This window comes from Suillus discolor, assembly GCF_016758755.1.
Source record: "Suillus discolor strain FC423 chromosome Unknown F5147scaffold_41, whole genome shotgun sequence".
Lineage (NCBI taxonomy): Eukaryota > Fungi > Basidiomycota > Agaricomycetes > Boletales > Suillaceae > Suillus > Suillus discolor.
In genome coordinates, this window is record NW_024541288.1 from 34 (window position 1) to 15,479 (window position 15,446).

At 47.8% G+C, this 15,446-nt stretch overlaps 4 protein-coding genes and 1 non-coding gene across 5 annotated transcripts; 3 read left to right on the forward strand and 2 right to left on the reverse strand.

Moving 5' to 3' along the window:
• Positions 1 to 641: 641 nt before the first annotated feature.
• On the forward strand, positions 642 to 1,400 carry F5147DRAFT_807643 (uncharacterized protein; the record flags this gene model as incomplete). Its single annotated transcript, XM_041443386.1, has 7 exons — positions 642 to 735; positions 785 to 793; positions 850 to 866; positions 918 to 926; positions 977 to 1,067; positions 1,100 to 1,218; positions 1,278 to 1,400. The coding sequence occupies 7 exons, from the start codon at positions 642 to 644 to the stop codon at positions 1,398 to 1,400; spliced, it is 462 nt and encodes a 153-aa protein (XP_041290816.1).
• A 646-nt stretch (positions 1,401 to 2,046) lies between these two features.
• F5147DRAFT_541906 (uncharacterized protein) lies at positions 2,047 to 2,214 on the reverse strand (the record flags this gene model as incomplete). The annotated part of the gene is made up of 1 exon (XM_041430254.1): positions 2,047 to 2,214. A coding segment is annotated over one exon (168 nt), but the record flags the coding sequence as incomplete, so codon positions are not given.
• A 1,877-nt stretch (positions 2,215 to 4,091) lies between these two features.
• On the forward strand, positions 4,092 to 6,711 carry F5147DRAFT_638301 (uncharacterized protein; the record flags this gene model as incomplete). Its single annotated transcript, XM_041432974.1, has 7 exons — positions 4,092 to 4,204; positions 4,258 to 4,495; positions 4,553 to 4,616; positions 4,699 to 4,863; positions 4,931 to 5,289; positions 5,348 to 6,087; positions 6,162 to 6,711. The coding sequence occupies 7 exons, from the start codon at positions 4,092 to 4,094 to the stop codon at positions 6,286 to 6,288; spliced, it is 1,806 nt and encodes a 601-aa protein (XP_041290818.1). The 3' UTR covers positions 6,289 to 6,711.
• A 672-nt stretch (positions 6,712 to 7,383) lies between these two features.
• Positions 7,384 to 7,465, reverse strand: F5147DRAFT_t92. Its single transcript has one exon. It is a non-coding gene; the product is annotated as a tRNA-Ala (tRNA).
• An 83-nt stretch (positions 7,466 to 7,548) lies between these two features.
• F5147DRAFT_703791 (26S proteasome subunit RPN7-domain-containing protein) lies at positions 7,549 to 9,696 on the forward strand. Its single transcript, XM_041437864.1, is given in 9 exon segments — positions 7,549 to 7,698; positions 7,760 to 8,064; positions 8,119 to 8,253; positions 8,305 to 8,577; positions 8,625 to 8,825; positions 8,884 to 9,102; positions 9,164 to 9,273; positions 9,324 to 9,653; positions 9,664 to 9,696. 8 exon segments carry the CDS (start codon positions 7,572 to 7,574, stop codon positions 9,403 to 9,405), a joined length of 1,452 nt encoding a protein of 483 aa, XP_041290819.1. The 5' UTR covers positions 7,549 to 7,571; the 3' UTR covers positions 9,406 to 9,653; positions 9,664 to 9,696.
• Positions 9,697 to 15,446: the final 5,750 nt, after the last annotated feature.

A 15,446-nucleotide genomic window follows, 5' to 3' on the forward strand; every position in this document is an offset into this window, starting at 1 on the left:
TGTTTATCTGCGAAAATTTACGATTACCTAATGTAAACGCTGTAAGCAGATTCCTCCCAAGATTCCTCCCGCTACCCAACAAGGGTATGTCACGGTCACACAACGCCGAGCAACCTGAAGATACCTACGCGCGGCCCCCCGACGGTAGATGCAGCTGCGACAACGGACGGTTGGGCTTAGAAGACGGATGGATAGATGGATTGTATCAGTAGTAGTAGGACTGTCATACATGATTCCACGGACAATCATTTAATAGCACGAAGTCACGGTCAGAAATTCAGAATGAATGCAAGTGTGAAATCAAAGATTTCAAATGAGGGTGCGAGAACGACAAAGATGCATCAGAGTCGCACCTTGGTTCTGCAGGCCTCCCGTTGTGAATCAACGAGAAGGTGAGTGAAAATTTACAATTATTAGTAGATGTTGAGGGATATCCCGGCAGGCGCACGCGCCTGCCGGGAAAATTTACAAACTTTACAAACTTTACCGTAAATTTTTCACTGTCCCCGCACTTCACTCACTTTACCCACCAGAATTCGCACTTTACTGCACTTTACACTACCTCGCCTGTCCCTCCGCCCTCCCCATCCTACTCAGTTGCCATAAATGGTGACTTAGACAATATGGTCACATGACACATGATGTCTCTTCTCCGTCGCCTCCCATCTTCCTCGACGGTCGTTAACGTTGGCCCCCCGTATTGCACACACCCTTCCCCAGTAGCAAAATTTATAGGTAAGTGATCTTCCTTTATTGCTCGCTTACCCCGCTGACCCTGCGCCAGAATTCTCCTGTTCATCGTGAAATTGTCCTGGGTATCCTATTCACTCAGCCGCAACAGTCTACTAGTCAACAAGACAATCATCGTGAGTTCCTTTCGCATCGTTCTAATTCAAATTGGTGTTGACATATCGCAGGATGATGAGGTTAGTCAAAGGTACTTATATTCAGGGTGGCTTCAATGACATTCGAGTAGTACCACACCCATAACCGGACCTGCACCTTTTCAAAATCTACGAAGTTTAATGATCTTCCAGATGATATCAAGAGGACGTTGAAACTATCGAGTACGCTAATCATAAGTGCTAACATGTCCTAGGACTTACTTCGCATAGCTCGCACATTCAGGGATGTATACAAATAAGCAACGAGCTTAAACAGCGAAAAATGGGGGAAGAGGCGATCAAGGGCCAGGAGTTAATTCGCGAATTGCACAAGGTGCGCCTCATTTTATTGCATATATCCAGTATGTTTGGTTACCGACTTTATCGATTCAGGAGCTGCTTGGTGTATCCTCCGTTATTCAGTCGGACTCTCTTCTTCGCCAAGGACCTGAAAGTGAAGAACTGAACAAGCAGTTCAAGACACGATTGTCGCAACAACATCATCGAGGGCTTTAAAACCCGCATCAGAGCACAGCATATCTCAAGAATCATGCTTCGTTCCCTCTGGAGTATGTGTAGATCATCAATGTGAAGTAACTTGAAAGTGTTGACATGTTGCTGGCTAGATTCTTCACCCGTGTCACGCAAGAGATGCAGGAGCGTCTGCAGTGGTTCAAAAACATTATCGAAGTATGATGCCATATTTTTGGTAACACCCTGAAGTATTCTAATACATCGAATAGCAAATTGAGCGGAAACTATCCGCATCGGCATCCCAATCTCAAAATACACCCCAAGGTTAGACTTTCCTTCGCTCCACCCTCATCCTCAGCTTACATTTTGCTGTGTTGTCTTGACAAGACATCGAAGACTACCAAAACCTACGATCGACATCACGAGAGCCCATGAAATGTGAGTCGTGCTTTCGAAATCGTTTGGTTATGAGGACTCACATAGTCCCGTCATTCCAGCTACACTCTCTACCTACTGAGGATTGTGCTCTGTGCTAGCTAACCTCCTCGCATACGATTGACTTTGGCCGAAGAGATAGAATCGCTGGCATCGTCTCTTTTGTCCTTTGGATTCCCCTGTGTAGATATCTCTGCAGGGTGTCTCTCGCCACAATATTCAATCGCTTCAGTTCTGCTCGTGCGTCACCTTGTAAGTCAGAATTCAGTGTCCTAGATGAAAACCATCTCAGAATTGCTACGTGGCTCAATTTAGGTGCGCATGATAACATTACATAGATACTCTGAAGGGAACACGCCCATGTCAAATCCACAATGACTCGGTCTAAAGAGCTTCCTTGCACCTTGAAATCTGTGAATGCCATCCTGGCACAATTGGAAGTTGCGTACATCGAATATTGATTATTTTTTCACCTGTAGGATATCTAAAACTATTTGTCACAGGCAGAATGGGTACAACACCATGGTCCGAATCTCGACGGTCGTTAACGTTGCCCCCCGCATGGTGTGCTACTGTAAACACTGCGGTTTTGTGTGATTAGAAGGTACAATCAAACTTTTCAGCATACCTTTGACTGACATTCTCATCTAGAAACACTACTACTATTTGTCATATGATGATACTGCCTTGGATCATTGCCAGAGTCGTCTTTCGTGTAAGTCTTTGTTTACTTGTTCCTCCTTCAAGTTCTACTTGGAACATTCCATCATCTCTTCCCGAGCTGGCAGGCCTTCTGTAGGTGAACCAACTCGGTAGGTTGCGCATGTCCGGACAAGCCTTTTGTAGGTTATCTGGATGGTCCAGTGTGTGACGTACTCATACTCTGAGTCCCTTTGCTTTTTGAATCTGACTTGGGGCCGTTTTTTTAATGCTAATATTCATTTCAACCGCTTCAGCAGGAATCCGTTGGCTGGACCCAGTGTCCCATTCTTGGAGGGATGTCCAGCAATAAAGAACTTCTTCAAGGGTGCTTCTGTCACACTCGTCCACCAGTTTCAGACTGCCGCCCTTGCTGTTCTCAAGCAGAACGACGTTCATGCACCGGACCTCCGCCCAGATTCGCCACAGTTCAGCCAGTTGAAGAACTCCTTCAAGAGCGTTTCTGTCACGCTTGTCCACCAGTTTCAGACCGCCGCTCTTGCTGTTCTCAAGCAGAACAACGTTCATGCACTGGACCTCCGCCCAGAACTCCTTCAAGGGCGTTTCTGTCACGCTCGTCCACCAGTTTCAGACCGCCACTCTTGCTGTTCTCAAGCAGAACAATGTTTGTGCACTGGACCTCCGCCCAGATTCGCCACAGTTCAGCCAGTTCAAGAACACCTTCAAGGGTGCTTCTGTCACGCTCGTCCACCGGTTTCAGACCACCGCTCTTGCTGTTCTCAAGCAGAACGATGTTCGTGCACTGGACCTCCGCCCAGATTCGCCACAGTTCAGGCAGGGCATTTCTGTCATGCTTGTCCACCGGCCGGGCCTCGAAAATATCCAAGGATTGGTTGCCAATGCTGGAAACTTTGAGTTTGAGAACACGACGGTCAAGGTAGGTTTTCATACGAATCACATCCATAACAGCTTCTCTCAGCGCGAGTGCAGGACTACTTCAAGAAAGCTTGGGGTCGCGGCAGCAGCATCATGGTTCTGTATGCGCTAGTGTTTGGTTTGGCAGATGGTATCCTACGGTACTCACTCTTGTGCTCAGTATGTAGTTGAAATTCAGTGTGATGCTTTACTAGTGTAGTCTACTATGTGTTACGACAGTGCGGGTCAATCAAAATTGAGAGCCAAGTGAATTTTAAAACATGGAGTGACATCATACCCTCTGAAATTTCAGAACTGTCCCACCAATTACCTCTGTCTTGTGTTTTACCTCCCACATGGCACGATCAAAGAAGGGGGCATCAGACGTCGTTCAAAAGAAGCCGAGGCGGAGGAAAGAATCAGCTATCCTGAAGTCAGCTTGGCTGACATCCAGAAATGCAAGGAACTTGGAATTGAAACGCACCTCCAAGCAAACAAGACCAGGAGCAGCTATGCTGGCCATGTACGCCGGGGACGCGAGTGGCTCGCGAGCCATTTTGATGCACCAAGCTGCTCCGCTGACGAGGGGGACTGCTCAGTGCCCAAAGAGCCTTTGGTACAGCCGGTGGCACTGTCAGTGCCCTCTTTCGTTAGAGACAATCCAGACAGCGATGTGTATGCAGATCCTGCCTTCAAAGATGCGTTCGGGTGCACGCCAAACCGATGCTCCGACAAGGCGCTGGCCCCTTCATGTCCCTGAAGGGGTTCCACGAAAACCTCAGCAAGAACACGGTCGAAAGTATCCGCGCAGCATTCAAAAAGCTCTGGGAGCAAGCGTGAGCAACACCCTGCAGGACCAGTACAGACTGAGAGTACTGACTTGTACCAGGGATGGCGGCACGTTTCGTGGAAAGTGGAGTTTCAATGAGGCGAGACAACACTGGGAGGGAAATCCAGCCGACTCAGCGGAAGTTTACGACGTGATGGCATCTGTCAAGCACAAGGCCAGCGCAGAGGGCGGAGATCGAACTCACTCGATGGCAATGACAAAAGACTTCATGGATCGCATGCTCCAATGGCATGAGGCCGCATGCCCACTGGAGATCGCACTGCAGGCCATCCAGCTAGTGATGAGCGGCACACTGCCTTCGCAGGTCCAACTGACTCTCGACACAAGGACCCAGCTCACTCGCCATCTTGAACAGGTCACTTTCGATGCTGGCGCATGGACCTTATGGAGCAGGTATTGTCCCGCCTGCCGAAATTGATGTGCGCTCGCTGACTTACCATTTTGGTAGGTGCTTCGAACTCGTGAAACTGCAGCGCAAAGACATCTCGCTCGACACAATCCTGCTGGACACCGTCATGAAAAAGTATCTGGCACGCGAGCCACTGACACTCAGCGACAGCAACACCTATTTTGAAATATTCCTCTCGAACCGAAAAGGATGGCAGAAAAGGGTCGATAAGGGCATCTGCGAGGCAGACCTTAGGTGTGAGTTGATTCAGATTAGCATGAAGTGACGCCCTGCTGATGTAGCAGTGTATGTGCCTCACACCAGCCAACCACTACAAGATATTTCCCCGCCCAGACATGCCTTCCTGCGACAGCTTCATCTGGATGTTGCTCTGGATCAAATGGCTCGAGTTTTTTCATTATGGGCGCACACTCGGGCCAAATGACTTCATCTTCCCTTCGATGGGTGCCAATGGCATCATGCAGCCTGGACAGCCTCTCTCCCATGACACTGTGCAAAAGTGGATTGACGAGGCAACGACAGGTGCTGGCATCCTAGGCTGTTTTTCGACTCACTGCTTCCGCCGTGGAGGTGCCCAGTATTGGTTTATGTTCGCACCGGTTGGTCAGCGGTGGTCACTTGCCATGGTTCGATGGTGGGGAGGATGGGCTGATGGTGAACAGGTATGTGCCTTCAATGATCTACTTTTTTCTCGCTCTCACTCGTTCATTCTATTCCCAGCGAAACACGCTCATTCGTTACCTTCTCGACGAACTACACACCTATGAGACCGACTACAGTGATGCCCTCGCTCCTTTCTCCCGCGAAGCTGAATCCTCCCTTGCAGGCAAGCAGGCACTCATGAGGCCAGCATCCACTGAGGAGCTGCGCATGGTTCATGCATCCGTGACCGCAGATGTCAATCGTTTGCGAGTTGACGTCAGTGCAGTCAACGACTCGCTTCGGTCACTCACCAGCATGGTCCAGGCCACTTCAAGTTGCCTGAAGGCTGCTGGACACCTACCTCCAACACAGCTCGAAGAAGATCCCCGCTTCACCCTTCTCCGAGTCTCCGCATCTGGCAGTGCAGAGTCTCCTCAGATTTCAACTCCTCGGCATGTCCATCCACCACCAACACACTCCCGTCCTCTGTCATCTGTCCGCAGGAGCCATGGCCACGCACACATCACTCCAACTACTCGACCACTGCCATCTGCTGCTGCGCACACAGCCTCGACTCAACAACTTCCAAGCAACGGTCTTGTCATTCCACGGCTGCCACTCGTCCGTTCGAACGGGTTGAAGACTCCGAAGGCCGAGTCCTGGAGGGACATCATCACGCACTGGCTCGTCGGTGACCCCGACAGAGGGTTGAAGACGCCACTCAAGGACTGGCCGCAGGAGTGGTACCAAGGCCCGAACCGGAAGCTCGCAATGCAGTACCAGAACAGGGCCGTTGTTGCGCGCGAGTTCATCAACCAGTGAGTGCTTCCGGCTGCGATCCACACGTCGGCGCTCACACATTCTTTTGTTCTTTCTTCCTCGTCACCTCCAGTTACCAGTCAGACGAAGCCCTCTTCCTTGCAGCCTACCCAGAAGCCGAGCGGGGACACACCCCACTGCTTGCAGCCGTCAACAAGGCACGGGCTGCACGAGGAGAGCGTGTCCGTCGCAACAAATGACACGGAGGACTCTCACTTCGGAACCATACCAACTACTGCCACCCACTCGAACGCTCGTAACTTGTAAGTACTATAACCACGAATCACTTCATATTGCAAAGGCCACATGCCAGGACTGTTGATACTGTACATTCCCGCACCTACTTCTCTACCCTAGGTACTTCCTCGCCGTACTCTCTCCTTCCCAGCGCTAGTTAGTTCCCCCAACTCTTTCGTGCTTCTTTCCTCCGAGTCCGTCTTTCCCGCGTGCCTTCTAAGTTCTTGCAAGTTGGTTTCGAATGTCCTGAGGTCCGGGAGGTCCACACCAACGACGAAAATCAGACACAAAGCCTAGTGAGCGAGCGAGCGAGTGAGTGAGCAGGCCTGAACCTGCGCGTCGGCGGCCGTCACGCGCTCCGCTTTTTTCGTACCCATCTGCGTCCGTTTGGCGCAATCACGCGTCACGGCCGCCGTCACGCAGTGATCCGGCTCGAAAAGGGCAAAGATCGAGACCACGTGAGCGCACGTGGGACTTTTGGCTGAGCGCCACCGTAAATTTCTCGACATAAGTTTGCTTACCATTTTGAGTCGACGCAAATGACGGTGTGCAGGTGATAAGGGCTCAAATTTACAGAATGTTCATCGTGCAACAGCGACTTATCCGATGTGCTTGAAAATTTGAGACGACGAAGGTTATGTATAATTAAGTTCATTGCCCAACGCGATTTTCGAACTGTCGCGTTGTTGTGTTGCAGGTGAGTGTATGAAATTTGCAAACGCAAATGCCGCTATATTACTGTAGTGACCAACACGCGTCACGACTTGCAGTTGCAGAGGTGGACGGGTGCGCATGGGGTTCCTGGCTTCAACAAAAAGACGCATGGATGTTTATCGATATATCTCTGAGCTCCGAGTCTTCTCCATTGATAACAACACTTGGGCTGCTGAATCTTTGAAATATCGAAACATCACATATGTTTAGCATAAGAATGGCGATGTTCAGGTGTTGCACGTCGAAAATACTGGTCCAGTAGTGCGTCATGTCTTCAGACAGTGACTATGTAGCAAGGCTTGATGAATGACGAGCCGCTGAGGATCATCGATGGTACCAAAAAATGGACACTGTGGGAGTTGAACCCACGACCTTACGCATTCCCGATTTGCGAAGCGTACGCGCTACCAACTGTGCCAAGGGCCCGCGTGTGTTGAATAACACATGTATACATCACTGGCTGAATTATTTCACCATAACAGAACGTGCAATTGGGACTCGACCACTTCGTTTCATATCCAAGTGTCTACGGATGGAAATTGATTATATTGAGAACGAAGTCTCCATACTGCAACCTCCCGCAGCACAGAGAAGACGAATCCGACCAGTGGACGATGCTCATCCTTTCGATCTAGATGCATACATCTCGGGATATTCTGGTATGATATCAAACACCCCTCTTGATGCACTAGCTTAGATCGAGGTTTCCGACTCTCTAAGGTCGTACTGCGCTTGACAGGCTTGTGCACACTATCTCAACATGTCCGACTCTGGCACCACAAGCATTGAAGCTGTCGTTCGCGCAGATCGAGGAGCTTCGCGATCCAACCCTTTATCAGACCGTGATGAATGCATATGATGCTGTGGCGGACCTTCCAGAGGTGCAGCTCCCTCCGACTAGCGAGTTGTGTCCAGTAAACACGGTGTGGTGCGAAGAGGTTACGAAAAAGAATCAAGCGGAGAGAACGAAGCTAGAGGTCGAGTTGAAGACGTATTCTAACAACATGATTAAAGAGAGCATAAGGGTACGACCAGCATCTTAGTTTCTTCAGACACTCTGAACATCATCTCTTCGTCAGATGGGCCACAGAGATCTCGGTGACTTCTACCGTGCCACTGGAGACTATACTCAAGCACTCAAACATTATACGAAATCAAGGGAGTTCTGCTCAACCAGCCAGCACGTTCTTGACATGTGTCTTTCTGTGCTAGAGGTAGATTTTAGTTCATTGGTATTATTGTCGCGTCATTCATTCCTCCTATAGCTTGTGATTGAACAACGCAATTACTCACACATATCTTCCTACGTCTTTAAGGCAGAGGGTGCACTTGATACGGCAAGCGCAGCAGCAGCATCCAACTCAACTGCCGGTCCTGCTGCCCCGCCACCTAAAAGGTCAGCGGAGCGTGACCAGGTACAATCCAAGTTGGACTTCGCGATGGCTTTGTTCCATTTAGGACAAGCCAACTACGAAAAAGCCGCTCAACTTTTTCTGAAGATCGGTCCTCCAGATTCTCTTGGCGATTGGATTGGCAAGGTAGGCGAGATTCGCTATCCAGCCAACTTTTTCTCATGCTCTTCTAGCTTGTCGCTCCTGGTGACTTTGCGGTGTATGGAACTCTATGCGCTCTTGCCAGCATGTCGCGATCTGCAATCAAGTCTCAACTTACAGGAAACGCCATTTTCTCTGCGTACATTGAGCAAGAACCATATGTTCGAGACTTGATCCAGTCGTATCTCTCAAGCGATTTCAAAAACGTCCTGGAGCTTCTTGAACGGTACTCGGTATGCTTTATATATATATATCAAAATCTATAACCCTGAGCTGTCTTTCTTGCACCAGACGCGTCATTACGTGGACATTCATATATACTCACATGTATATGATCTGACGAACCTCATTCGTAATGTTGCGGTCGTGCTTTACTTCCAGCCATTCCAGACCATTCGCCTCGACAGAATGAGCGCGGCATTCGGCTGGACCGTCGACGAGGTTGAGAAGGAGGTAGTTGCGCTCATTCAAAGCGGCCAGATTCAAGGCCGAGTTGATAGTCAGAACAAGGCCAGTGAGATTTGTTGGCATAACTATGGCAAGGATATCGCTGACACTATTAACAATACAGATCCTGAAAGCGAGGAAAGTAGATCATAGGGCCGAATTGTTCGCGCGTGCCATAAAGACCGCTGCTGAGATACAAAGCACCAACCGCAAGCTACTTTTGCGGATGCGTTTGTGAGTGTATATGGAAGATGTGCAGCTCGCACTCTAATTTGAGTTTGCAGGCAACAAGCAGATTTGGTGGTGAAGCCGCCAAAGTCGCGCCGCGAACAAGATCGTGCGACGGAACTTTTGCAAGGCGATTGACAGCTACAAGACGATGAGGCTATTGTACTGTATTTTTACTGCATGGCCAACGTTGTATCATGATGATTTTTGATGTTTCATATAGCTAGCAGCGAAGAGGTTCTGCGTAAGATTTGCCCTCCGTCGCTGGCATTCCATGCTTCAAAGGCGACCTCGCTCGGTACTTTTCAAGACTGCTCTTTTCTAAGATATTGTGAGGCTGAAGTGCTTTGGAAAGCTGAGCATCATGATGCTAGAGGATAGATATATGGAGTTCTCTGGTTTCCGACTAAGCGAAAACCATCGAGAGGCAATTTCAGAAGAATAGCGAACCGAATAAAGGAAAGGGATTGAATAGCCTATTTTCAAAGCAGACTGCTCTGCGACGGCTTGCCTCATGGACGGACTGGTCATGATCAGTCTAGTCGAGTGTGGCACAGCATCCATGCAATCCCCGCCATGTTTAAAAGTTTAGAGGACGACATATGCATTAATGCCATCGATTGACAATGATGGTGAAGAGGAGAATATGTCTATGCCAGAACGTTTAGAAGACTCAGAAGAGAGCATACGTGAGGTGTATAGTGCGCACAGACCAACGGCCTGTTCAATTTAAAAATTCGATTATGTAAACAATATATATTGCGAAGACTGTATTAGGTCAATGATTTGTGAACACTGTGGAAAGGAAAACCCATGAATTTAAGTAGGAGAAAACGTTGAAAGTCAATAGAGAGAGCCACTGAAACCAATGAGGTAGCGCAATGAATCGACGGCCATTGAATCCCCCGAAAAGACAATGGACATCAGTGGTGGAATCACTGATTGTTGTCGACATGGCCACTGAATTCAATGCGGCAAATCACTGACTTTCGATGGTGCGGCCACTGATTATTGACGACATAACCATTGAATTTGATAGGGTATATTTATTTAGCAAAAGAATAGGGCACCAAGTTAGGGAGGCCCACAGGTATGCTCTATGTACATGTAACATTTTACCCACCATAATTGGCCATTGGCAAGGATTGAACGCAAGACCTCCAGCAATGACAGCTGCAACATAGTTACCCGCTAGGCCACAGGACCATTTCTATATATCAACAATAATACAAATATATCCAAAGGTCACATGACAAACAATGCCAACGTCTACCTTATCGAAGGAAGAGCGAAAATTTCACTAAGTCAGTTTCACTAATGAAATTCATATCTTACACCACTGAGATTCATTCCCAGTGAAAATCGACAAGAATGAGGTAGATATGTAACGATAGACATATAAAAAAAATAAGGATATCAATTCTATCGACCCATTTTGAGGTATATCCCTAAATTGTGACTTTTCAAGACGCAAAAAGATAGAGATCGAGACAAGTTTTTAACGTTTAGATAGGATTCTCGATGGCATTAGATCTTTAGATAGACATTTACATGCACATTATCACTCAATTTGGCTTGAAAAACATATCAATATAGAACTAATGAGAACAAATGAAGCTATCTATGGGTATCGCTAGAGTTAGGATAGTATCGCTGGAGTTAGCATAGGGTATCGCTGCTCGCTGCGCCAGGTGCCTCGCCCACCATCCCGCTATCCACTACTCCTCATCCACGTCGTTGCCGGTAGTACTGACTCTGCTGGCGGCTGATTTGAGCTACAAAACGGGACCGTTAGTGTGATACTATGAGATAGAATATGACATGTGGCGCTCACCTGAGCAGCTGCTTTGCACTTGTACACCTATAATAGTAGACAGTATTAGATAGATATCAATATGAGAAAAAGACGCACCTCTTTGTCGGCTTTAGACAGCCCATTCTAGTGCTGCCGTGGTCCGGTTCTGCAAAATCTTCGAACCCTGAACCGGACCACAGAGAACCGTTCTCTGTGGTCCGGTTCGGTTTTTTTCTGGTCCGAACTCGAACCGAACCCGAAAATTTTCAGTGGTGAGCGTGAAAAAAAAATTATTGAAAGACTAGTTTACACATCAAGTAGCTACTCCAATGACATGGCTACATATGACTGTAGCCGCTGATCCAAGAGCTAACTGATTCGATCTATACAAATGGTGAGAATGAAATAAAACACAATAACAACCAATGCTTACCGTCGATGTTAGTGGGTAATGTGAACCTGCGGCGTCTGATCCAGACAAGCAATTTGAAGTAAGCTGCCTTGTAAGGCACGCATCAGTGAGAGTGTTTGCCAGAATTGAAATCATTTTACCTCCGTCGTCAGCGAAGGAAGACATTCAGGACAATGAGAGAGGTATGTGCGGTTTGAGTTGCGCCTCCATTCTCAGATGTTGCCGTCACCTTTTTGTATACACAGAACAGGGAGAAAACACCTGCACATCTCGAGTGAGAGGTGGCGGGTGAGAGACAGCGGGGTGAGAGACAGTGGGTGAGATACAGCTAGCACGCCAAAGAGAGATAGTATCACGGCCACCGGAAAAAATGTGTTCAACAGCAACAGCTGAGCCCGGAATAGCGAGAATATCACGAGCCAGACATGAGAGGTCATTGAGGTATGTTGGGAGTGGGCAGCGCACCTTGTTCGTCTCCTCAACAACTTTCTTTCTCCCATTCCTCTTCTCCTTTCTCTTTCCCCCGGTGTCTTCCTTTCTCCTTCACCAAAGTGTCATCTGCATTCGCCTTAGCCACGCCAGCATTTGCTGGCGTGTGCTGGGCGCATGCGCTAGACACTGGTTGTTGCTGGAGTGGGGTAGTGGTTGCAGCAAGTGGTGGTGGTGGTGGCGGCACGGTTGACTCAATCAGTAAATAAAATGAAAACGGATATACAAATAACTACCTTGAGGACAGAGTCTTGAGAGTTGATTGATTAGTACTAATCTTCAAAAAGGCTAAAAGTAGCCTAATTAACCAATAGTGCAACTCCTGAAGATGACACTTTGACGTCGACATAGAGACTGACGTCGTCGTAGTTGAAGTCGAAGTCGAAGTTGACAATGGGTTCGGGGTTCGGAATGGTTCGGGAAGGTCGAACCAGAACTGGTCCATTTGGGAAGATCTAGAACCGAGAACCGTTTTCCGGTCCGGTTCTGGCTGGCGCGAGAACCATGGACCAAACTGCGGAGAACCGGACCAAAAGTCCGGTTCGAACCATGGTTCTGGACCGGACTGCGGCAGCACTAGCCCATTCCAGTAAGAGGCGAAGACACTTGCTGGTTCCTTTTGATGGCCGTTTGATTGCCAGTTGAGAGCACACAAGTTCTTGTATGATACGAATCATAGAATTAGTTTTGATTGGTATGATAATAAAAGAACAACTTACTGCGCAGTAACCTTCGGACAACACCTCGGTGATATCAGAGTTGATTTTGGATGTAGAGGTGTTGGAGGGAGGAGCGGGAATTTTCTTTTGAATCGGAGTGCTACGTCATGGCATGATGGGGAAGTGGGTGACACTAGCTGTATATCAATGATGTTAGTAGGGAGAAGCAAAGAGGCACAAAACATACTATTAGGCACGATGAAACTCACCTGCGCTGTGGCCTTTCATTTGTATTCCTAGTGTACTGCATTAGCGCGGGAGGTTTTCACTGACGTAGCACGTACCTCCTTGATACTGGTAGACAGGTTTTAACAGGCAGAAAGAAATGCAAATTCTTGCCGAGACAGATCCATCTGTGTGACATCGAGGAGCGAAAGCGGCTCGTCGCACATGAGAAAGGCTGACTTAAAGGGTTCATCAAATTCTTGTGTCTTGTGGCATGTGAGATGGAGCCAAGTATTGTCTTGCAATGTGCCCAGTGCTCTCAATTTGGATCAACACTCATTATCTTGGAGAAGGAAACAGTGGGGGAGGGGGCAAACGTCTTCGCACCAATTCCAGCTCAGGCTCCACAGCATCCAATGTGAACAAGGCACCAGCTGAGCAATCCTGGCCAATGGCAACGAAGGGACTGACGGGGACTTGTCATGACTTGTGCGAGCCTTGATCAGCGCGGTAATGGATGGCGTGTATGAAGAGATATACAGTAGGCTCGTGGTTGTCATGTTGTAGTCTGCGAGAGATATAGTTTCAGGCAGCCTGGCTTAGTAGTAACTTGAAATGCGAGGGAATGATTGTATCAAGCTGGACGGTCATGGCGGGGACAAATGACATGGTGAGTGGATGAGAAGATGCGCACGGTTCAACCAGTGTTACAACAAACGGTCGTGTGCGACTAGGATAATCTAACAGCGACAACCACGACAGTGGTACCGAGTGCTGAGAGTCGTCGGCCTTTACAGACAAGCAAAGGTTGCGTACTCGAACATAGCTCGTGGTGGTTAATGAGGGGTTACGCTGAGATGATAGCAGGGTTTACAGACAGTGAGAGGTGTCACTGAAGGTACAAGTCGATGTCGAGCAGGTAGCTTTAGCGGGACAAGGAGTTCAAGGGTAAACCTAGTAAGATTAAAGTAAGGAACGTCTACTTTAATCTTCGACCTTATATAAGGCTACTCTTCGTATCTAAGCTCAGCCTAAAGCTGGGTTCTAATCTGCTTATCTACATGAGTCAGAGATAGCGTCCATGAGGCGGGCTTCTATCGTAGATAGCGTCCATGCGGTACGCTTCTATCATAGATAGGATCCATGAGGTATCCTTCTATCTGTCCATGAGGCAGCACGAGGCTTGCCTTCTATCTTGATAACATAAATAGGTCTTCTAGACCTATGTCGTCATGTCATGTCACGTGCGGTCCAGACCGCTTATCTAAGCCGGCAGTTGCCACTTATCGTCTATCGTCATCTATCGTCATCTTGTCGTCACAGAGCTAGTGAGGCTCCGGTATCGTCTATAGCCGTGCGGGTGGCAGAGGGCTGTCTGCTGGCGGGGGACTCGTGCCATGTTACTGTAACAACCAGTGCATTGACTCATAATAAACATAACACACATACATGGCTAAGTTACAAATACGCACATGCATATGCATGCTGCATTGAACGTCTGTATATGCAAAGTTTGCCGAAAGTTCATTGTGTAGTTGCAAATTACACGATCGAAGTCTGACAATGTTTGCATTTTTTTCCTTTGCGAAGATTCTTTGCGTTTTGCACAAAATTAGAGTTTTGCGGTCTCGAATTTCTTAGATTTGTATCTACCTCAATTTGTGGTTAGACATCTATCTACGCGTATCTACCTCATTCTTGTCGATTTTCACTGGGATTCATTGGCTAATCTGTCACATTTTTTTGTTTTCTCCGCATCATTTCATAGGTCACGCCCATTTTTTTTGGTGGTCCATTGAAATTCATGTGTCATGCCATTAAAATTCATTGGCTTAACTGCCACATTTTATTGTTTTATCCATCATATTTCATAGCCACATATCATTGTTTACACCACTGAGTGCTCACACTGGCAATGAAATCTATGGTATTAGCCGAAACAATGAATACTCTTGCTCGTGGATTCAGTGTTACACACATTGAGGCTCATTGGTTCAGTGCTCGAACCACTGAAATTCATTGTTTCTACTTCCCACAGTGTGAATTTCTCGATAGTCACCTATAGCTAGTACTAGTGTTTCATGACTGAGTAACTTGAAACGTAGTATTTGGTTATCATATCCGAAGCATTGATATTATGCCTTATCTTCGAATCGCATCTGTCGCACAGTACAATAGTGAGTTAACTACGTAGTATGAGCATATCACTGAGCTAACTATATACTGTAGAGATACGACACTAGGTTCATCACGTGCAGCCCGTGACGATGTCACGCTTAGTCTTACAGGTTCGAATGTCCAGGTGACCTGTGACCTTACCCAAATAGATTCGCCTGCGGATCGTAGTGCTTCGCCGCTCGCAACGCCGTTTGCAACCATCTGACATGCTGCTTCGTGATTCAAGCAACTTGCTTCAGTCTGTCATGGATTCGCCTCGCATAGCACTGACTGGTAACGAGTGGAATTGGAGATTCGCGAGCCTCGCAAGTCGAGAGGCGTTGCAATATTTACGTGATGTTCAGAAGAATGATCCAGCTGGATGGACGAGGATTGCTACTGCTCAGTACAAGACTGTCAGTGTTGACCAGGCAACAAACTC